The sequence below is a fragment of the Lygodium microphyllum genome, chromosome 17, assembly GCF_053477565.2.
Source record: "Lygodium microphyllum isolate KBCC chromosome 17, Lygodium_microphyllum_v1.1.10, whole genome shotgun sequence".
Lineage (NCBI taxonomy): Eukaryota > Viridiplantae > Streptophyta > Polypodiopsida > Schizaeales > Lygodiaceae > Lygodium > Lygodium microphyllum.
The window spans coordinates 16,022,852-16,046,177 of NC_141151.1; the positions used below are offsets into that span (position 1 = coordinate 16,022,852).

Genomic DNA, 23,326 nt, shown 5'->3' on the forward strand with positions numbered 1-23,326 from the left:
GATCAGGGCAAGGGTAATGAGTTGGAGAGAGTGTCGTACTCCGAACGGATCCGAACCACAGCAAGGTAGCCTCCGGATATTGAACACCAGCAAACACAACAGTGAGAAGCTGGATCTGATGCAGACAACAGTGAGGAGAGAGAAAGACTAAAAACGCAGGCAAGACAACCTATAGGAGAGAGAAAGACTAAAAACAGAGCCTGCAGGGAAGAGAAAGACTGAAAACGTAGGCAAGACAGCCTGCAGGAGAGAGAAAGACTAAAAACGTAGGCAAGATAGCCTGTAGCAGAGAGAAAGACTGCAGCAACTGTAGACAGAAGAGAAAACTGTCAGGGCGGTAGCTGGAGCCTGCAAACGCAACAGTTTGCTGGCGTAGCAGGCTGTATGACAACAGTGCAGATAAACAGCAATCAGTCGCCAAGCAGAAACAACAGCAATCAACTTGTGGAGGGCTGGAAACAGGCGCCAAACTGTAGGGAACAATGATGGACAGCAAGGACTGAGATGTCCTCTGTGACCGTGGTGTGGGCAGCAAGCTGGTAACACCTAAAACCTGCAAAAACGAGATTGTGAAAGAGTGGAGGGCTAGTTGCCAATTTATAGAAAATTAGGGTTCTAGATCCTCTCCCACTTAACTTTCTCGATCCGCTCCCCGTTTTAGGGTTTTGGCTAAAATAAGCCTAAAATAAGCATGTTTTGAAGCTGTTTAAGTGGCTAAGTATATTTATTAGCACAACAATGATTGCTCAAAGGAGAGCCACTCCTTGAAAGTGAAAGGTGGTGGTGTATAAAGAACCTATGGCATATAGGTTCCCTCTCTAAATCGAGAAAAAGTAGAAGTAGGAGCCCCCTTTGAAGCCGAAGAAGGACTGGAAGCCCCCTCTGAGGGCGAAGTAAAAAAATCTCCCTCTGAATCCCAATCTGAGAGAGAAAGGGAATCCAACCAATCATGGCTCACGAACTACGAAGCATCTGATGATGAAGGAAGTGCCGTCGGGTGTGCCGAAGAAGGTATCTGGGGTGTGAAAGAAGAAGTCGGAAAGCACCCAGAATTGGCCTCTCGATGAAAGAGGGTGGGGAAGGAGGCTCGGGATGAGCCAAGGGTGGGAAACAGTCGCGAGCTCTCAAGAGAGTGGACTGTGGAGGAGATGTGGGCTGTGGATGCCACTATACCCAGAAGTGGGTTGGAAAACCTCCATGCACTGGGATGGTCTCCAAGAGGGCTTATCGCCTCGTAAGGTCTTAGAGCCTTCGTGTGCTAGAAAGGACTTAGTGCGCTAGAAAGGACTTAGTGCGCATCGGGTGCGGCTTATTGCCTTGAGCATAATACTCTGATAGCCGATGCAAAACGATCTCTGTGGCCCAAAAAGGAGAGGTGGCACAAGGAGTGCCTAGTGAAAGACGCATATACTCCGGGGGGTGGGGAGCAAAGGTCAATGTCGACAGTCATCGGTGGAATGACCATTCTTGCCACAATAGGAACACCCAGTAGACTGGCAATCTGTCGATGGAGAAGCCATAGGTACCAATGTGCCTTGTTGAAGAAAGAAGAGGTTAGCCATGAACCATGAACTGCAATGTCTATCTCAAGGGCTAGGAGGGTAGTGAAAGGACTGGAAGTGAGTTGCCAATGGGAGAAGGATGCTACCAACAACAGTAAGAGGTTGCAACCAGTAGAAAAAAGTAGGTGAGAGAGAAAAACTAAAAACGCAGGCTGCAGGAGAGGGGCTAAAAACGCAGGAAAAACCAGCAGTAGCAATTAGCATGCTAAAATCAGCTCCGAACAGTGTGTGATAGGCAAGCTGAAATACCTAAAATATGCAAAAACGAGATTGTTTTCTAAATGGAGAGTGATCAGCAACAGCCGCTCTGCTGTAAATAGCTGCAAACTGCGGGTGGAAGGATGGAAACAAGTGCCAGACTGTAGATGACACCAAGGGATAGCTGAGACTGTGATGTCCTCCATGAAAGGGGTGTGGGCAGCAAGCTGAAAACACCTGAAACATACAAAAAAGAGATTTTGATGCAACGGAAGAAGAGAAGAGAAGTGGATGCCAAACCCGCCATCAGTCTTTGTCATCACTGGAGTGGAGGATCTTTGCCACTGTTTGAACAGATCCTGCTCTGATACCATGTCAAAAGATGACGTACCAGTGAGACACTAGGGTTTGCGAGGAGGAACACAGAGTGTACTCGACAAACATGGAGAAGAGAATAGCAGAGAGAAGAAACTTTGATGAATGGAATGATGAAGATCTGAATCATGGAGTGAATGTGATACAAGGGAACAAGGGTGCCGTAGCACAAGAAAAATTATGAAGACAACCACAAACCACGAACCGCGATGTCCTCCTGAAGGGGTGTGAGGGTAGTGCAGAGACTGGAGAGGAGGTGACGGACTGAATGAATTAGCCATAAGAAATGAATGAGAGAGTGGCCTATAAATAGGCACAGTCAGTCTAGGATAGCGCCCCTTTTTGGGGCTACAAACCCTAAACGCAAACCCTAAATGCAAAACGCAGAAACAAAAAAACGCAAACTGCGGGTGAAGGATGAAGGGTTTCTCAACATTAGAAGACGCCACTCTATCTTCCACCTTGGTGGAAAAAAGGGCAACAGTGGCTTGCTTCTTGCTACTCCACGAGATAACACCTGCACCCAAAGTAAAACAATATCTTGTCATTGACCTCTAGTGATCAACATCTATGGCCCAATCTGAATTAGTCCAGCTTGTATCAACCAAAGGGGAATCTCAAGTACCTCCTAGATAATGATACCAAGATCAGGGATCCCCCTCAGGAACCGCAAAATCCTCATAAAAGCCTGCAAATGTACCATCTTGGGTTCACTAATAAATCGGGGCAACAGACCTACAGGGAAGCACAAATCAACCCGAGTGTTAAGAAGCCAAATCAGGGACCCAATCAACTTCATGTAGCGGGGAGCATCTGTTGCTAGAGAATCTACATGGACTAGAGCCTTCCAATTCAGATCCTTAGGAGTACAAGTGGCCTTACATCCCTCCATCTCAAACATTGCCAAAAGCTCCTACGCATACCGTTGTTGGGAGAGGAAAATCCGCTCTAAGTCCAATAAATCTCATGGCCTAGAAAAAAATGAAGAAGGCCCATATCAGTCATCTCGAACACCTCATGTAGTGCCACCTTAGTCTCCTTGACCTTTTGGGCATAGTCCCCTATCAAAAGAAGATCATCCACATAAAGCACGAACAATGTATGCCCTCCAGCAGAGGCATGGACATACAACTAGGGATCGGAAGAGGAACGTCGATACCCCAACTTTCCTTGGAGAGATAAGTCTATCTTCTCATTCCAAGCATATGGAGCCTATTTGAGGCTGTAAAGGGTCTTCTTCAGCATGTACACCTGTTCATCTAATGAGGAAAAGCCAAGAGGCTGCTCAAAATAGATCTCCTTCAAATCACCATTTAGGAAAGCAAACTTCACATCAAGCTAATAAACCAGCCATGTCCTATGGCTAGCTAATGCAAGAATGGCTTTAATGGTAGCCATCTGATCTGTAGATGCAAAGATGTCATGGAAATCCACCCCTGGCCGCTACGAGAAGCCCTTTGCAACGAGCTTTGTCTTGTGCTTATCCAAAGTACCATCACTGTGATATTTAGTCTTGAAGATCCATTTGACACCAATCACCTTCCTATGAACGGGCCTAGGCACAAGATGTGCCATTCCGCTCAATAGCATCCAACTCTTGCTCCATAGCCTTCTTCTTATGCTGTGATTGCAAAGCCTCCTTCACGAAAATAGGCTCCTTGCCGTGTAAGGCACTGGTCATCAAACAATAGTTAGTACAAACAAGCTCGGTAGCATGTGTCTAGTTCCTCCGAGACCACCGCAGTCCATCCTGTGGTTGCCACTCCTTAGAGACTCCCTCAATCCCTAAATCACAATGTGTCTCATACCCGAGGAGGAGGCCGGATCTCTTCTCTAAGCACCATCTACTGAAGTCTCTAATGCATCTATTGGTGGTGGTGCAGGAGGGGAAGCCAATGGGGAGGTAGTATCCTCATCCAAAGATGAAGCATCTCCATGAGGCATGGGCTCCAAAGGTACAGTCGTTGGCGCCCAACTATCTCCTAGACTGCCAAGCATGGGGTGCTCCTCAACCCCCTCCAAAGCTGAAACTTCCATGAACCAAACATCTCAACTCATGTAGACATCCTGTTTAACAGAATCATACAAACGGTAGCCCTAGGATTATGAGCTATAGCCCACAAACACATATATTCAAAAAGCTGCTTCAAATTTATCACGCTGTGTCTTCGTAATGTAGACATAGGCGTCACACCCAAAACCCTAAAATAAGAAACATCGGACTTAGATCCAAAATACGCCTCATAGGGTGTCATACCAACAATGGCCGAAGTGGAGGATCCATTTAGGATGTGGATTGCAATAGCCACAACCTCAACCCAAAGACATTGAGGTGTTTGTCTATGCTCCATCATGATGCGAGCCATCTCAATCACACTTTGGTTCTTCCACTCTAATATGCCATAGTGTGTTTGTGTTTGCAAACTCTTGGTTGATACCACGATCTACACAAAACTTAGTAAAAGGTAATCATAATTTAGGTGGCCAAACCGAGCATGCCAAAGATCAGATTGTGTCTAAGAGGTAAGAAAAAGAGAGGTCAAGGCAGAAGGAGACTGTAGCTCATAGACTCCATTCTCCTCAAAATCGAAAGTAAGCACCTATCTCAATCCACGATCAAGAATTTGAAAGGAATCCTCATCAAACTCAACCAAGAGGCTAAGGACACAAATCTTGTGTACCAAAAGCAAATGGTAACCCAAGCCTAGCACATAAAGCACCTCTTAAGTATGAGCACCACCCTACCTATCTAGAATAAGTTAAATATTACTCCTCCCTTGAATAGGAATAGAAGAGCTATCGCCAATGAGAATCTATCTACGCGAAGGTTGCAAATGTGCAACACCTTCCCCTTCTTCTGAGAGGACTAACCTATCAATGCCTTCGATTTGGAAGCATTCTATCCTTTCAATTGCTTCTCCTTGTCCAAAACCATAGGAACCAACTCTTCCCAATGAAGAGTCTCTGTCTGCCCTGAAGCAATCAAGGCAAAGTAAAATCCACTAAATCGGGGTGCTAACTGAGAAAGAAGAGTTATCGCCTTGTCCTCCGAGGTAATCGCCTTCCCCGCATTTTGGACCTGCAACTGCAATTGCCAAACCTTATTAACATGCTCCCACATAAAAGAAGACTTGTTAAGACTTAAAGTCCTCATCTAAACCACCATGGACACCTGCTACATCACACAATCATCTGATTGTACATCTAATCAAGCTCCAGCCATATGTCCAAAGCCACAGTCAAGTGCTCGATGTGAGAAATGATAGCTAGAGTGTAGGAGAGAGAGAAAAGAACAGATGCGGCATTCAATTTGTCCCAATGCACCTGTACCTTCATCAACTCGGCTTTTTCATCTAAAGAAAGCTTGGAGACATCACGAGCTGTAGGATGGTCTATAGCCTCGATCACAAGCTCTGCCAAATCGTAAGACTCCAAGATGGCAAGCATCATTACATGCCAAATGTGGTAATTCTCCCCACCAAGCTCTTGATCTATAGGAAGAGTTGGTAACATGGGGACCTTACGGTCCATAAGAGCCTAAAACTCCACGTTAATTTCAGTCAACATTGTAAATAGAAAGACCCACACAAAAACAAGGGCAGCCCCCTCTAACTCTGCACACCATACTAGTGCCTACTAGGGCTTCCTCTGCTTGTCCTCTAAGAGTTTCACCTACTAGAACGCACCCTTTCCTCCTTCACGAACAGCAAAGACCTGCAAAAAACAGCAGCTTCGCTCCTTCTCCACACACAACCTGTTCACCACAACCTCCAAAGGCTGAAAACTCAAACTTTTGTTGCAAAGAATCCTCCCGATCAAGCCTGCCCACGATCAATCAACCCTCCTATGCTACTCTAATACCATGTCAGAGTGCAGCAAATGCAGAAGGGTATGGACAAGACTGAAAGAAAATGAACACCAGAGAAAGGGAGAGAGAAAAGAGACAAAAGAATGCAGAAATCTGCAGTTAACAAATGCTGAAATGAAGAGGGCAGATGCGCAAGGGCTGTGGACATATCTCCTTGAGCCAAATCTCTCCCACTAGCACCTGAAAAGCGAGTGTGTGGGGGCAGGCTGCCAAGTGGGCTAAATAGGAGATAAGAATTCAATAAAATAATGCAGCAAAGACTGGCCGACCTAATCTGAAAACTGCCGACTACAAAATAAACGAATAAAATAATCACCAATCAGTCCTCCAGCTGCCACGTGGCACCATCACCTACTTGACAAAAGACCCGTACACTGTGTCTGCTGAAAATACCCATTGACTGACAAGAATAGCAAATAATGCCCTCTGAGAGTACCTCTGAGAGAACTAACTGCACCAATGGTAAGCTGAGAAATGCTAGTCCAAGGGATGAATAATCTCTAACACATCTCAATTTTGACACTATACAACGGGCTTCTCGGAAGAAGATGGAGGGACTTCCTAACTTCCCTCCTATTCACACTTTGTGCCCTAGCTATTTGAGGGGCAAGCAGCATCAACAACCACATCCCTAGGCTGCCACTAGGAGGGCTTCTACCCCACTTGAGCTAGTTCACACCGACCTTTGCAGACCTATGGGCATAGCCTCCCTTGGGAAGGTCAAGTATTTGATGCTAACTGTAGATGAATTCATGTTATGTGTGGCCTTATTTTCTAGAGTACAAGAGCGAGGCATACTCCCATTTCTATAAGTGATGGTGAAGAGCTTCCTTCTAACCTCTTTTCTCAATTTGGCAAGGATCACGGCATTTGGGTGGAGTATACCCATCCGAAAACACCTTCAAAGAATGGTGTGGTGGAGCATGTGAATCGAACCATGCTAGAGATGGCCCAATCAATATTGGAGCATTGGGATCTTCCTCATTCCCTTTGGGGTGAGGTGGTGGCTATTGCGGTTCACATCAGCAACAACCATTCCCGACTTTTGCATTATAGGATATGACTCTGTACGAGGCTTTATTTGGTCGAAATCCTTTCGTGTCTCACTTCTACATGTTTGGATGTAATGCATTTGTCCATGTGGACAAGAAGAGGAAGATGAAGCTTGACTCCAAGTCCAAGAAGCTCATCTTCATGGCCTATAGCACTACCACCAAGGGCTATCGACTCTATGACCCAACGACACAGAAGCTTGAGGTGAGCACGAATGTGATCTTCAACGAGGCTTCGGCCTCCGAGGATACTATTGATGGTTCTATTCCCGGTGATTCTTTGTCATCGCCTGAACCTCCCTCACCCTCAGTACCGAAGGCTACTCAACCCCCTCGTAGCTAGATGAGCCTATTCGGGTCCCTCATTAGTACCACCTACTCGTGCAGGATTCAAGTATTTCTCACATTCCTGCTACTCCTCCAAGTCCACACAAATCAATTCCCTTATAGGCCTAGCAAAATAGTTCACTTTGTGTGAACTATGCTCTTATATCACATATTCTTCATGCCAGTAAGCCTATTATAGTTGAGGAGGCTCTTGCACAGGATATTTGGCATCAGGCTATGCAGGAGGAACTCAATTCTATCGAGTGTAATCAGACTTGGAAATTGATTCCACGTCCCCCAAAGCGGAGGGTGATAGGTGTGAAGTGGTTCTATAAGACCAAGTACCTTGCACATGGCTCCTTGGACAAGCACAAAGCTAGACTTGTTGCCAAGGGTTTTGCTTAGAGGGCAAGCTTGGATTATTTTGAGACTTTTGCACTTACAGCTTGGATGTCTACTATTCGGCTTATTTTGGCTCTTTCAGCCCACCACCACTAGTCCATTTATCAGATGGACGTAAAATTTGCCTTCTTGAATGGTGTTTTTAAGGAGGAGATTTATATTTCTCAACTCTAGGTTTTCTTGTGCAAGGGAAGGATGACCATGTCTACAGATTGTGGAAGGCCCTCTATGGCCTGAAGCAGGCTCCTCATGCTTGGTGCTAGAGGATTGATCGCTTCTTTCTACATAGTGGCTTCCATCATTTAGCTCATTGTTGGGTGTAAAGTCTCTATCTCCATGTGTATAAACTTGTATGGGTGTGAACACACCCTTATTTGTACCCTAACATATTAATACATTTTACTCTGTGTACCATGACGAGCAGGTACACTCATCTTGGGTTTCTCTCACTCTCACACTCAACATTGCTCCTGCTCCATTTCTGACTCGCATTCCCATTGCGCACTCATCCCAACAAGCTGGCATCAAAGCAACAGCAAGTGTGCGCGCTTCCCGAGGATAGTGCGAGTTAGTTCAGCGTGCGCATGCGGAGTCAGGTCATCATTTTTCAATCAGTCAAGGGACAGCAGGCATTTGTTTTGACCACGCGACAAGGTTTCTGATCTTTGACGGGTCAGGTGGTCAAGCACAGCTTTTCCAGGTCAGCAGCAGCCAGTCGTGTGCAGGCGACAGCTCGGCAGTCGGTTGTGGGCACGCGGCAGCACCCGAAAGCTGGTAGACTGCATGGAACTAGACGACCCAAGCGGCAATCAACGTGACGTGGCGGCAGTCATCTTGCTAGTCACTTCAGCACTTCTCAACCCAGATTCATCATTTTTCTTTCAATTTTTATCGAACGGGCCACCTACTCAATAATGGGAGTTCATGCACAGTTTTCAGTTTTGTGCAGATTTATGTCTGAAAATTTGGGGCTTTTCCCAAATTTGATGCTATTCATGCATAGCAGTGACATTTGACCCAGAAATTGGAAAAATTGTGCACATTGGCTTTGAAAATTTCGGGGCTTTTCATATATCAGTGAAATTTTGCTCAGCTGAGCCGAATTTTCTGACTCTGGTGCACATTTGGACCCCAGAAATTTGGGGCTTTTGCGAAATTTTCCTGAATTTGCCTATTTTATGCTCTCGGGAACATGTATTAATGCAATTGGGACAAATTGGTCAGTGAAATTTTGGGGCTTTTGCTGCAATTTGTGGACTTTGGTAAAATTGATGTGTGAAATGCACTTTGGGGACATTGCTAAAGCAATCTTGGTGCTGTAAGCAGTGTAATTCGAGTTTATTATCTCCCATTTGTGAGATTTGGAAGAAATTGCAGAGAAATTTGGTGTTTTTTGTGTATCAGAAGTGCTTTTGGGCACATATGTATGCAGTACACATGTTAGGCAGCTCCTATTGAGTTGTTGTATTGCTGAATATTCATGGTGCAGCAATCTTAGTGATCATTTGCAGATCTGGGATTGTTGCAAATGTATTTTTGGTGATATTGCTGAAGTGGGAGTCACCTAGCAGTGGTGTATGCATGGAATGTATGCTGAAATCTTAGTTATATTGATGAAAGTCGTTCTTTCTACTGCTGTACATGTATCTGGATCAAATATTACTCTTATTTCCCGAAATTGTGGGCTGAAATCAGCTGGATATTCAGCCTATTATTTATTGTCATAAAATACAACATTGGTACTTGGCACTTTGCTGAAAAATGGCCACTAATGCCTCTAGCACAAGGTGGTTCCATACGTAATGTACGGCATGTATAGATACGTACTATATGTCGTTCTGTATGGATAATTTTTTATGTACGTAAAAATATGTACCTTTGTAAAAAAATAATAAACAAGAGGATATTTTAGGGTGTTCCCCACTGTACATTAAGCATAAAGATATATACATTCCCTACTTAGTACTTATGACCATGTCACATCACAATTGAAACCTTTAAGCATTAAACATTTAACACGTGCATAACACTGAATAGTGAAAACTAAAATTTGAGACTATCAAACTAACATTGAGGAAGTCTACATGATAAAGAGCCAAAACATAACACAGTACACTGCATCAAACAACGTACAATTGCTAACAAGGAAGTTAGGAACAATCCACCAAGGTGACAAATGTCAAGTCAAGATGGCTCCTAATAGAGTATACATATGTCATAAATAAAAACACCCAACTGAAATATATGAAAATTCAAAATTTTTAGATCTGACTGTAGTCACTAGTGCCCACAATCCACTGCCTAGGCTCTAGCAAAACTCATGATCAGAAGAGGACGATGATGAGGCTGAAGAGAGCATGTCTCCATCCGCCACAACATTGCCATCGTCGTCAAACTCTGGCTCTACCATCACAGGGCCTGTAGCCTAGACTGCATCACCTAGATCCTCCTCCTCCTCAGTGTGAATGAGACGAATTGCCTCATTCGCACGTCGCCGAGGAGTCCGAATGGGTAGCTTCCCTCTGCGAATGCCTTTCCGTCGAGCACTCTCTGGATTTGCAGCTTGCTCACGTAGTGGAATGCTATAAGCACGTGCGCGTAACCTCATCACACGCCTATCCACCTCCTCCATCTCTCTATGAAGCATACACAAAATCTCCTCCTGCTCGTCCCTAATATGCTAGTCCTCATCTGTGATCGGATGATTCGGATCAGCCAACCAGCTTTATACGTGAGGGATCAGCCTGTTCAAGATGGCAACATAGCATACATTTGTTAACATTGAACAATAATGTAAATTTTAAATACTAATATAGAGATATAATATTTCAAACATGTAAATAGCTACTACTTCAAATCTGCTTGGGTATCCCCAAGGCATGATAGGCGCGCACAAGCCTCATATTGGCCTTGCAATACACTAACTTCTCCAATTGAGAAGTGCTGAGGCGATTCCGGATCTTTGTATGAATCAAAGAATAAGCACTCCAATTGCGCTCACAAGCACCCGCTGAGCAATCCTGCATTTGCAGGCATCATTGGCTTGATAATTGCCATTGCTACACTTGAGAGAGTGAAAGAGAGAGAGAGAGAGAGCACAGAGAGTGAGTTACCTGTGACAGGATACATAGAGCCAAATAAGTCAGATGTGGAAGACCTTGCCGACCATAACTCTGCCACCATGTGAGAGGAAGACTAGTAGCCTCCGAACGCAATGCCACCACCCGTGAAAATGATGGTCCCAAGTTATTCATGAAACTGCACATCTCTGCATCTATTTGAACCTGCTCCTCCTTGTCAAAGATACATGCGATGAACTTGTCTTTCAGTTGCATGAGATGCTGCTCATGGAACAAGCCTGGGGTCTTGTAGAAAGGATGGAGTAAAGCAGCCATCCCATGAATGGGACGACTCATAAACTTCCGCTGACTCTCTACAAGAGTCAAGATATCATCTCGACTGCAAAAATCAGTAATATCAAAGTTTAGACACATTGCAAGGCCAATGCATGTGCTGTACTATATAGCCTATGCATTAAAATTTAATAATAAGTAAATACCATATGCAAGCAGCCATAAAGAAGTACAAGAACAAAATCTAGTACTTACCACTGCTGGGACAAGGGTTGGCATACTATGATATGGCTCTTCATCTGCATGAAGAGGTGATAAACCAGACCCAATGTGGAGCCCTCCATGTCCATGACTCATAGCATCACATACATGGGCTGCAAAGCCACTGTCAAATCCTGCACGTCTGTCCAAAAAGACTCATCTAGGATACGCCTTTGAATGGCTTTGGTCGCCTCTTTTTGTACATGGGACATGTCCCTCCACTTTGGGTCCACAACTGTCTGCAAAAGTGGATCCCTAAGCTTGAAGAGCCTTTGCAACACCAAAAACATGTATGCAAATCTAGACTTGGAGGGCCGCACCATATCTAGATTACTGTGGCTACGAAAGATGGCTAAAGCCTAATGCTTCTTTCAAAAAATATGGTCATCCTAGTAGCATTTGAAACTATGGGCTGCACCCAAGGTAGTTTGCCTATGTCCTCCATAAGCAAGTCTAGACAATGGGTTGCACATGGAGTCCACACAATGTGTGGGAACTCCGCCTTCACCATTTTTCCCATTGCCTTGCAGTTGGATGCATTTGGACCACATTCTCTTTACCAATCCCCATGATGGCTGTTCGAATATGCCCATAGATAAACTCACCTGTGATCTTCTCTCCTGCCTTCCCTGCATCTACAGCGCGCAAGAAGTAAGTACCAAGATAAGAGGAGACAAGTATATTTATGATGTGCCGCCTGCGTATATCACTCCATCCATCAGAGATGATGGTGCATCCAAACTGCTGCCAGCCAGCTTTCACTAGGACCAATGCCTTATCTATTAAGGCCTTTTACTCGTCAAGTGCAATGGTACGCATTTTTTTGTAATCCAGCCCACACCATGAATCTGTAGCACTAGCACCCACTTGGGCAATGGCCCTAACCATCCTCCTCCACTGCTCAGTCCTTAAGACATTGAAACTAATGTTGCACTCAATGAGAGTGCGAGCAATCTCCATCTCAGCCACCTTCTGACGCTCTCTCACCCAAGTCTGAGTATGCACACGTGAAGGCAAGGTGGTTTGCCTAGGCACATGCACATCATTAGAACCTTCCTCCTCCTCCTCCTCCTCTTCCTCCTCCTGCATGACACGAGCCCTCTTCCTACTAGCAGATGGCTGCTCTGAGGCAATGGGCTGAGACACAAAACTCTCCTCTACCTGTGTAGGAGGATCACCAAACTCCCCAATAAGAGCATCGTGCAAGGCGTCTTGTGTTTTCTGGAATCCTTGGCCTTTTGCTGCTGCCCCCATTGCTGGGAAGTTCTCAGCAATTAACTTCTCTCGGACAGCTTTTGGCACCTTCTTGCACACGCTACAGTTGTTTGTGCAATTGATGCCCGTCAAATGCTTCACCACACGCGTAATTGTACTGGTCAATGTGAAATTGTAGAATTTGCATGACCACCTGCGACTACCTGAACCAGCTTGCCCAGGAGTGTTGACGATATGGAGTATATTGGTATACTCCTTCCAATAGGAATTGACTGGTTTCGGCATGATGGCTCCTGGAGCAAGATAAGAGAGAAAAACATCAGTAAATATGTGCGCGCGCATGCACAAGAATCAACGCGAGCGAGCGTGCACGTGCGCATGCGAGAGAGAGAGAGAGAGGCTCCAACATGCATGAATGAGCCCACAAAGAGAGAGAGCGCAGAGAGAGAGAGAGAGAGAGACAAAGAGAGACGAGACGTACCTGGTCTGTGCACGCTGGCGCCTCATGTAGCTCATGTAACCTGCTAACACTGAAACATTGAACACGTTTGGGGCTTTTGTCTCAATTTGCCCAAGAAAATCCACAAATAACCAAGCGATACAGAAATCATTAGGCACATCATGTTTTGGGCCCCAAATTTTACATGAAAAAAATGATCACGTTTTTTATGTTCCATACGTACACAAAACGTACGATCAATACGTACCGTACGGTAACGATCCGTACGTACGTACTAAACCTACCTTGCTCTAGCAGCAATGACACTAAATCCCTTCTTGAAATAAAGAGGTTTGATGGCACTGACTTTGATCTGTGGAAGGACATAATGCAAGGCATTTTGTTTCTTAAGCACTGCCATGATGCTCTTTTGGAAAACAAGCCTACAGCTATGACAGATGAGGATTGGGCTGACTCAACAAGAAGACCATTGCATACATTAAAATGGTTGTATCTGATGGTGTACTTATAGACATTAAGCGTCTTGATACGGCTTATGCCATATGGAAAAAGTTAACGGACACTTATGAGAATACAACACCAATGAATCAAGTACACCTCATGCGCAAGCTTATGAACATGGAGTTGGATGAGTCTAAGTCAACATCTGAGCATTTGAGTACTTTCACAGGGATTTTGAGTCAGTAGAGCAGGACTCTGGTTTGCAACCCTTCAATGATAAACTAAAGGCTGTTTTCTTGTTGATGACTTTGCCTGATAGCTGGGAATCTTTGGTTGTTTCACTTATCAACAACCCTACTATAACCTTTGATGGTGTTAGGGGCTCTATTCTCAATGAGGAGATCAAAAGAAAGTCCAATGGAGAAAGCAGTGGTTCAACCTACCATCTTAGAGGCAAGTCAGAGAAGAGGTGTAATGCAAGAAATAAAGGCAAAAGTAGGAGTAAAAGCAAGGGCAAACAGCAGGAAGTTACTTGCTATCAGTGTGAGCGTAAAGGGCATAAAAAGCCCGATTGTTGATACTTCAAGAAAGAGCAAGAAAGAAAGAAACACCAAGGAAAGAAAAAGGATGACAAGAAAGATGATGACAGATCTTCCTCAAAAGAAGTTGCAAAGGCAAATGTTACATCTAGTGTGATTATTGAAGAGCTTCCTAACACTAAAGAGATACTTGTTGCAGCATCATGCAATGATATAGATATTATGGCCGCAATAAGTGATATGCACATCACCAAAAAGAAGGTGATTAATGCCTTACTTTCAGCTCATGATGGGCTGTCCCAATCATGGATAGTGGACAGCGGTGCCTCTTTTCACGTTACTCCCTCTTTGGAGTCATTTTCTAAATATACTATAGGTTGCCTAGGCAAGGTTTACTTGGGCAACAACTATGCATGTGAGATAGAGGGTGTAGATACCATTTACTTAGCCCTTGAAAACGGCTAAGAGCTGATTTTGCAGGATGTTAGATTTGTACATGGCATAAAGAAAAGTCTACTATTAGTTGGGCAACTTGATGCAAGAGGATATTTTACTACCTTTGGTGGTGGATCTTGGAAGGTCCACAAGGGCTCTATGCTAATTGTTAAGGGTAGCAAAAAAGGACTTTGTACAATTTATATTGTAAAGCATTACCTGGCAAGTTCTTGGATGTGGCTGAAGTTCACTCACATATGGAACTTTGGCACAAAAGACTTCACCATATGAGCCAGAAAGGCCTTCAAATTCTATCCTCTTTACAGAGATTTGATGTAAAAGGCTCTAGTCTCGACTTTTGTAATGATTGTATATATGGAAAACATGTGAAGTCTCCTTATTACTCTGGTGTCGTTAAGAAGTCCAATGCTCTTGATTTAGTACACTCTGATGTGCGCACTATGCCTGTTAATTTACATGGGGATGCACGATACTTTGTTACTTTTATCGATGATTTCAGTAGAAAGTCATGGGTGTATGTCTTAAAGAGCAAAAAGGAGTGTTGGATGCTTTTAAAAGGTTTCATGCTTTTGTTACCACATAAAAAGAGCTCAAGTTAAAAGCTATAAGAACGGATAATGGGGGCAAGTATGTCTCTAATGAGTTTAAAAGTTTTGTGAGGTGCATGGCATTAAGAGGGAGTTGACAGCCCCTTACAATCCTACATCAAATGGCATGGCTAAAAGGTATAATCGCACACTTTGTGAGAGAGTCCGATGCATGCTGTCCACAGCTAATCTCCTGCAGCAATTCTGGGGAGAGGCTCTTAAAACTGCAGTTCATGTATGTAATCGCTCTCCCAATCATGCATTGGAAAATGGCATTCTTGAAGAGGTTTGGTCTAGCAAACTTGTTGTATATTACCATTTGCATATCTTTGGTTGTGATGCCTTAGCGCATGTTCTTGTAGATCAAAGGGCTAAACTAGATAGGAAATCCATCAAGGGCATCTTCATGGGATATGGAGATGAGGAAGAGATGGGTTATAGAGTTTGGCTTCCTCAAGAGAGGAAGATAATACGCAGTCGAGACGTAGTATTTAATGAGGCAAAGTTCCTGAAAAATGCTACACAAAGTGACCTTGACAAAAAAAATGTCAAAATTCAGCATGAACAGCCAGCCATTAGCTAAAGATTCTATTCCTTTTGATGCTGAAAATGAGCAACAACCCATTGTGCTACAGCCAGAAGATAATGGACAGCAAATAGATGCATAGGATGGAATAGGACAGCAAGAAGAACATGTTGAAAACAGGTTACAACAGCAAGAAAATGCTAAAAATCAGCCACTAGGTGATAGTGTGCACATATCTAAGGATGTAGACCCATTGCCTAACAATATAGATCATTAGGTAAGAAGGTCTACACATGTCAGAAGGCAATCACAGAGGTTTTAGCCATCTTTGGATTGCATTTTATTGACTAATGAACGTGAGCCTCTGACATTTAGAGAGGCACAGTCATGTGAAAACAAGAGAAAGTGGGAGCTTGCTATGCAGGAAAATATGAAGTCTCTATATGCAAATAACACCTGGGAGCTTGTATCTTTGCCCAAGGATAGGAAAGCTATCCCTAACAAATGGGTTTACAAGGTGAAATGTATTGATAGGAAGCCCAAGTACAAGGCATGTTTGGTTGCTAAGGGCTGTACACAGAAGGAAGGCATAGACTTCCAAGAGGTTTTTTCACCAATTGTGAAGATAAGTACGCTCCATGTTTTGTTTGCTCTCACTACATCCTTGGATTTAGAGTTGGATCAGATGGATGTGAAGACTGTTTTTCTTCATAGTGACCTAGATAAAGAGCTGTGCATGAAACGACGACAAGGTTTTGCTATTCCAAGGAAAGAGCATTTGGTTTCTAAGCTGAAACGCAAGTTATATGGTCTAAAACAAGCTCCTAGACAGTGGTACAAAAGTTTGATACCTTCATGCTCAGCCATGGATTTAAACACAGCCATGCAGATCGCTGCTTATACACAAAACAAGTTGATGATGGAAGCCTTATTGTGCTAGCCTTATATGTGGATGGCATGCTAATTGCAAGAAAGCATAAGAGTACTTTGAATACTCTTAAAAGACAGCTGAGTTCAGCCTTCTCAATGAAAGATTTGGGGGCAACTAGACACATTTTGAGCATGCGCATTAAAAGAGATAGAGGGCAACACTTCTTGTTTCTCTCACAAGACAAGAACATTAGCAAAGTACTTGACAGGTTTAATATGGCTAATGCTAAGCCTCTTGGTGTGCCTTTGCCACCACATACAAAGCTTAGCAAAGCTGATTGCCCAAAGGATGATGCAGTTGCTAGTGCTATGAAGAGCATACCTTATGCATCAGCTTGCGGTTCCTTGATGTATGCCATGGTTGCAACTCGCCTTGACATTGCTCGTGCAATGGGAGTTGTTAGTAGATTCATGTCTAACCCTAGCAAACCACATTGGGAAGTTGTGAAACGTACCTTTAGAATCTAGATACTTAAAAGGTACACAAGAGAAGTGTATATGCTATGGAAAGGGTACACTAGAGTTAAAGAGATTCTCTGATTCAACATGGCAAGAGATCTTGACACTAGAAAATCTACCAGTGGGTATGTCTTTACTTTGGTTGATGGAGCTATCTCTTGGTATTCAAGGTTGAAGAAAATTGTAGCACTAAGTACTATAGAGGCTAGATATATTTGAGCCACAGAAGCTTCTAGGGAAGCTATTTAGCTTGGCTGTTTGGTCAAGGATTTTGGTCTCTCTTCACATACTCCAATGCTTGGTTGTGATAGCCAGAGTGCCGTATGTCTAGCTAAGAATGCCATGCTTCATGCACATACCATATATATAGATGTTCAGTACCACTTCATTCGATAGGTCTTGGATGAAGGTCTTGTCACACTAACTAAGGTCAAAACCAAAGTTAACCCTGCAGATATTCTCACTAAAAGTCTTGCAAAGGCTCAGCATGAGCATTGCATCTTATTAATGGGACTTGACTAGCTTAAAGGTACCACTTCAAGCCTTTAAGTGGGAGGTTGTTGGGTATAAAGTCCCTCAATCTTTGTGTGTATAAACTTATACGGGTGTGAACACACCCTTATTGGTACCCTAACATATAAATACATTTTATTATTTTGTGTACCCGTAAGGAGCTAGTGCACTCATCTTGGGATTCTCTCACTCTCACACTCAACACTGCTCCTGCTCCATTTCTGACTCTCATTCCCATTGTGCACTCGTCCCAACACTCATGACCCCAACTTATACTTCAAAGTTGAGGGTGACCAATGTGTTTTGCTCATCTTGTATGTGGATGATCTTATTACTACAAGGAGCTCTACTCAGGAGGTTGATCGTACTCTAGAGATTTTGTGACAAGAGTTTGACATGGCGGATCTTGGGATCCTCCACTTCTTCCTTGGATTGGAGATCTATCAAATGGCACATGGCATTTTCATTTTGTAGCACAAGTATATTTACGAGCTTCTCTCAAAGTCTAGTATGGCTGATTGTCGACCTATTTCTCACCCCATGGACCCATAGTCCAAGCTTTTGGCAGTTAGCGCTTCCCTTACAGATGGTATCCGTTCTAGGTGTCTTGTTAGCTCCCTCATCTAGCTTATTCACACTTGGTCGAATGTTTCTTTTGTTGTGGCATTCTTGTCTTCTTTCATGAAGACTCCCAGTCAAGAGCATTGGAGAGCGGCCTTGCACGTTCTTCATTATTTACAAGGGACTCAATCCTACAAGCTCATCTATGGAGAGGGGGTTACTCTCTCTGGTTGAAGTGATTCTAACTGGGCAAGTGATGTGGATTCTAGGCAATCCACTATAGGTTATGCCTTCTCCCTTGGCTCGGGAGTTATCTTGTGGAGAAGCAAGAAGTAACCTACTATGGCCCTTTCTTCTATAGAGGCAAAGTATCGTGAATTATATTCTATAGCTATGGAGGCGGTTTGGCTTCACCACGTATTAGCGGAGATTGATTTACCTCAATCTCGACCTGCAGAGCTGCATGTGGACAACCAAAGTGCTCTAGCTCTAGCAAAGAACACTATGTTTCATGCTTGCTCAAAGCACATCAAGGTTCAGTACCACTATGTTTGAGAGCGGATCTTGGATTCTGAGTTAGCGATAGCCTATTGTCCCACAGAGGAAATGAAGCAAATGTCTTCACAAAGCCTTTGCCCCAAGCTTCTATGCTTCATCACATGAGGTTATTGGGTCTTCACATACTCCCAAGATCTGAGAGGGGTGTTAGCCTGCCTATGTTAGTTATGTCAATTTGTCATCTCCTAGTTGTGAGGTCCTGTCAAATCTTGTCAAAGATATAGGAACTCTGGCAATTTAGGTGCATCTTTATTTATCGACTTCATGTGTGCATTCCTAGGCTAGTTACTATTTTCCACAGTCTACCTACACCTGCCGAATATTGTCATTGTCATCTAGGATTCTTCCAAGGTCACCCCTATTTTTCTCACATTTTTCCCTTCAATGAAGAGCATTAAATGCTGATCGGCCGTAATTTATGGCCCCTGGAAGAGCAAGTCAGCCAAATTTTTGGTGATTTGGCTATTTATAGCCAGTCCCCCCCACTTGGCACATACACACACTCTTTAGTCTTCAACCTTCCCTTTGCAAATACACACTCCAACACTCTGTGCTTGGTGCTACCGTTGTCATCAACTTGATCCGGTGCCCTCACTGACACTTTCAACTACGTGCAAGGACTAATCAGTCCATCATCATTGTATCAGCATTCTTCTTCGGTGATTGCAATATTCTTCCTTCATCCTCCACTTCCTCTCTTTCTCTCTCTCTCTCTGCTTCTCTCTATGTTCGTGTTTCTCTTCCGTTGCGCACTCTCACAATGTGAACCACCACACTACAACGCATTTCCTTTCAAAAAGATGGTTACCTTTCAAATCTTAGGAAATTCGGTGAAATTGTCTCCCAAATAGGCTGCATCAAACTATTGAATTAAAGTCAAGGCTTTCAATCTATCTTGTGCACCACTAAACGGCTCAAACTTCACTCCTTTACCACCCTTATCATAGTTCTTTGTGGCCCTTTTGGAGTCAAGTTATCATAAATCGACAGCTACAAAAAGGATACATTTGCTATATTGGCATTATAATGAGCACCATATGATGCATTTCCATGACCAACATTCATTCATTGAGCCCCATACATACCAAGAGATGCACATGCAATACCATACATGCCACTTTGTACCCCAAGCATCATGCAAATGCTACCACACATGGGATTTTGCATTCCGCTTACCATACTTGGATCCATCAGACCTTGCATTTCATGCATTGGTTGCTAAATACCATTAAGAATTTGTACCATACATCCCTATATGTAGTTCTTGACCGGCCATAGCATGGAATATCATACCACCACCAAAGTACCCTAGGTGCCCCGTATTTGCAAGCATGCCTTTCTATCCAAAATCCATTCGATTGACACTACCAAGATGGCCTTGCAAAGGTTGTCAACTATATTTTACTCTATGTTGATGATCTTTTGATCACAAGCTCAAATTTTGCCACCATCGTAGATATAAAGGCCAAACTCTATTTCACATTTGAAATGTCTGAACTCAGTCAACTATCTTATTCCTTGGGTATGGAGGTTGTCCGAATGGCAATTTCACATCCCAGCAAAAATATATCGTTCAATTAGTGGATCAATATTGCACCAATCAAACACAATCCATAGCCACACCTTTTGATTAAAAGCGAAGCTTTCTAAGGATCCTTATGCACAACCTTCTGACGAGCATATCTATCGAGCTATGGTGAAAAAGCTCTTGTGGTTAATTCATACTAGGCCACATTTAGCTTATTCAATCTCATTGCTCAATCAATATTTCAATGCACCTAAGCTTTTATATTGGATTACATGTTTGCACGTGTTGAGACATGTTAAGTGTACTTATTATGGCTTATATTTTAGTAAAGGTCTGCTCTTGCAAGGTACACTGAAGTCAACTTTGATTGGGCAAGAAATCCTGACACTCAACATTCCCATGGTGATCACATCTTCTCCTTGGGCATGACTCCCATTGCCATAAACAAGAGATGGTGGCTGCCTCCATTGTTGAGAATGAGTATCAAGCTCTCTGCAATAGTGCTATGGAGGCCATCTATCTAAGGAGCTTACTAGCAGAGTTATAGTTTCCATGCACCCTACTGACTATAATCTTCTACAACAACCAAAGTGTAACACTAGCTGGCAACCCCAGTATCAATATGAAAACAAAGCATATTGACGTACGCTACCATTTTACCAAAGAGCAGGTGGAGCTAGGTACCGTTTGCCTAGACCTTGTAACTTCATCAAATAACTTTGCAAACATTTTGACCAAGTCAATCAACCACCGCTCTTGTACTGCTGTCATCATGAAAACTACAATGAACTGCTGTGAGAACAGACCTCCTGTTGTTGTATCTCGTAACAAAGAAATTAGCAAAGTCTCTGTGAAACATCTTTGGCTTGAGCACAAACTGCTGTTTTATGATCTGATTAAAAAGAGATCAACATTATCTGCAGCATATACAGGTCCACTTATATTTATCTTCAGCCATGAGCCCATAAGCATTGGACTTGAACATACACTCCAACGAATCCTGAAGAATATAGGACACTTCAGATCATGTAAAAAAGCATTACAGAGCCTTTATTGCCATGTGAAAACCCAGGCCATTGCTCACCAAGCATCCCTTTGCATCCATTCGAACTACCACAACCACCTGCGATCTAGCACTTTTCCAAATGTTTCTATTGCTGACCTCGCCAACACAAGATTGTGATCAACGATTGACTCAATATTGTAAGCCGTCGCAGGTTGCTGTGTTACATTCGTTTATGAGCAGCTTACGTTTACAGAAGCCATTAAGATGAGCTGACGGGAAGCAAAAGCAGGCTGCAAATTTGCTAGGAAGGCGCATTTAGAAATAAACCTTGAAGATAAGCAGGAAACATAAGCACATATGTCTGGTTACAAATTTCAACGCTATTGAAGCATACCTTCGATTTCGACTGGAAAGGCAAAGAAAGGAAATACGAGGATACGGGAGCTGCAATCAGGGTCAGCAACAGCGACGCAATGAAGAGTAAAGGAAGTTTATCTGTCCCCAATGAGATGGCCGCTTCATCGCGAAATGGAATAACCATGAAATAAGCACTCAAGATCTGCCAGAATCACCAGCCCGAACAAAATGAAAAGCAATGCATAAACGCAGTTCTAGTTTGATTGAGTGCGGGCGTTGCAGAATCATTGAAGAGGTGTTTGGGAAGACGTGAACAGAGAGAGGATGAGAGACTCACAAAAAAGAAGGAAGAGCAAGCATGGAAGAGGGTGGGGATCTCATCCGCATGCACTGAGACAAAACGCGCCGCGAAGGCCTGCAGGTACTGAAGCGCGGCCATGGAGGATTTGTCACTGCTGCTGCCGCTGCTACAGCACGTATGATTGTGTGCCTCCTCCCACTTCCACCATTGTTCCCCCTCCGCCGGCTCGAAGCTCAAATCTCGAGGCTCATATCTCGTGACTCGTCGACCGAGTCAATATATCATGTTAAACTGGCAATGTTTCACTTGCCATCTTTCCATGTTAGTTGCTTCTTGTCTTGTTATCATTTACCATCTGGCTTTTATCGTTGCCGTAAGGTTGTTGCTTGCATCAATTTAGATAAGTCTCTACAAGCTGGCCAGGCCCACTAATCCTGCGTTGCACAACTTTGCAAGCTGAGGTTGTGCCTCGCTCTGCTTTTCGCTCATAGAAAATTAAACAGATCCAGCTATGCTTGTCACTTGGCCCGCATTGGTCTTCACACTACCAACATTGTCCATTGACAACATATTAGACTCGGGATGGTAAACCCACCAAATTTTGATGCCATGGTCGAGGTTGCTCCTGCAAACATCATAGCAATGGGAGGGGAAGTGGGAAGAGAGGCACAAGCACTCAACGGGCAAAGAGTCACCACAGAGGGCAATGATGCAGGCATAGCCGAGCCTTTGTAAAACCTTGCATGATTAGTACATGGCTTGATATTTCTTTGACTTTTAATATAGTATGTTAGCTAATCCATTGTATTTTGCATAGATTCTTTTGTCTCTCTTTGATTGTGTTTCTTACTATTTTCTCTCTTTTTCTTACACATTGACATTAGCAAAGTTTGTGAGTTTGTTAAGCTCATCTCACTCACTTTTCATTTTTGAGAGTAAGGAAACTGGTCATTTCCTCGTTAAAAAAGGATGGACAACACATTTTATGCGCAATAAATAGCACACTCCACATACAATGCTATGTAGAATCCACCAATCTCAAGAGACAATAAGTTGCATAAGAACTATAATGAAATATTGCTAAGTCATGAGGAACACCAATCATAAGAACAACAAAAACACAAACTTACATGTATTCTGTTTTAAACAAAATAAGACCATCGACCAAAAAACTCATACAAAAAGGGATACCATGACATCCAAGGCACCCATGCCAAGGAAAATGCTCAATGTTCATGGACAAGTTTGACCATTTTGAGAAGCACTATTGCTAAAGTGATGTGGGAGCCTCATGCTAACTTTATGTGGTGGCCCCATGAGTCAAGCCACACAATGATGGGTTAGACCAATGCTAGGCATACTCAAGGTTCAAAGATCCATTCCACATGCTTTGACAAAGTGATATTTTCTTCCCTCTAAATGTGTCACCTTGTTGACACGCAAAACTTGTCAACTCATCAACATAAGGAAACTCACTAACACAAAAACTTG

At 43.4% G+C, this 23,326-nt stretch overlaps 1 protein-coding gene and 1 pseudogene across 3 annotated transcripts in view; both read right to left on the reverse strand.

Annotated features, from left to right (window-relative positions):
• Window positions 1–22,174, reverse strand: part of LOC148021609 (TLC ATP/ADP transporter) — a 79,392-nt gene extending 57,218 nt beyond the window's left edge. Inside the window, exons 1-3 of one of the 2 annotated variants that reach the window (XM_087697062.1) lie at window positions 21,572–21,711; window positions 21,256–21,467; window positions 20,856–21,171 (exon numbers count right to left, since the gene is read on the reverse strand). In XM_087697062.1, coding sequence (XP_087553188.1) covers window positions 20,856–20,945 — 90 coding nt within the window. In that variant the 5' untranslated portion in view covers window positions 20,946–21,171; window positions 21,256–21,467; window positions 21,572–21,711. Of the gene's footprint in view, window positions 1–20,855; window positions 21,172–21,255; window positions 21,468–21,571; window positions 21,737–21,871 lie in introns of those variants that run through there. The other variant, XM_087697061.1, reaches the window with a different exon arrangement.
• LOC148021610 (uncharacterized) lies at window positions 10,020–12,985 on the reverse strand (annotated as a pseudogene). The gene is made up of 4 exons (XR_015694351.1): window positions 11,393–12,985; window positions 10,898–11,243; window positions 10,633–10,804; window positions 10,020–10,475 (listed from the first exon to the last, which is right to left on the reverse strand). The product of XR_015694351.1 is annotated as an uncharacterized LOC148021610 (transcript).
• Window positions 22,175–23,326: the final 1,152 nt, after the last annotated feature.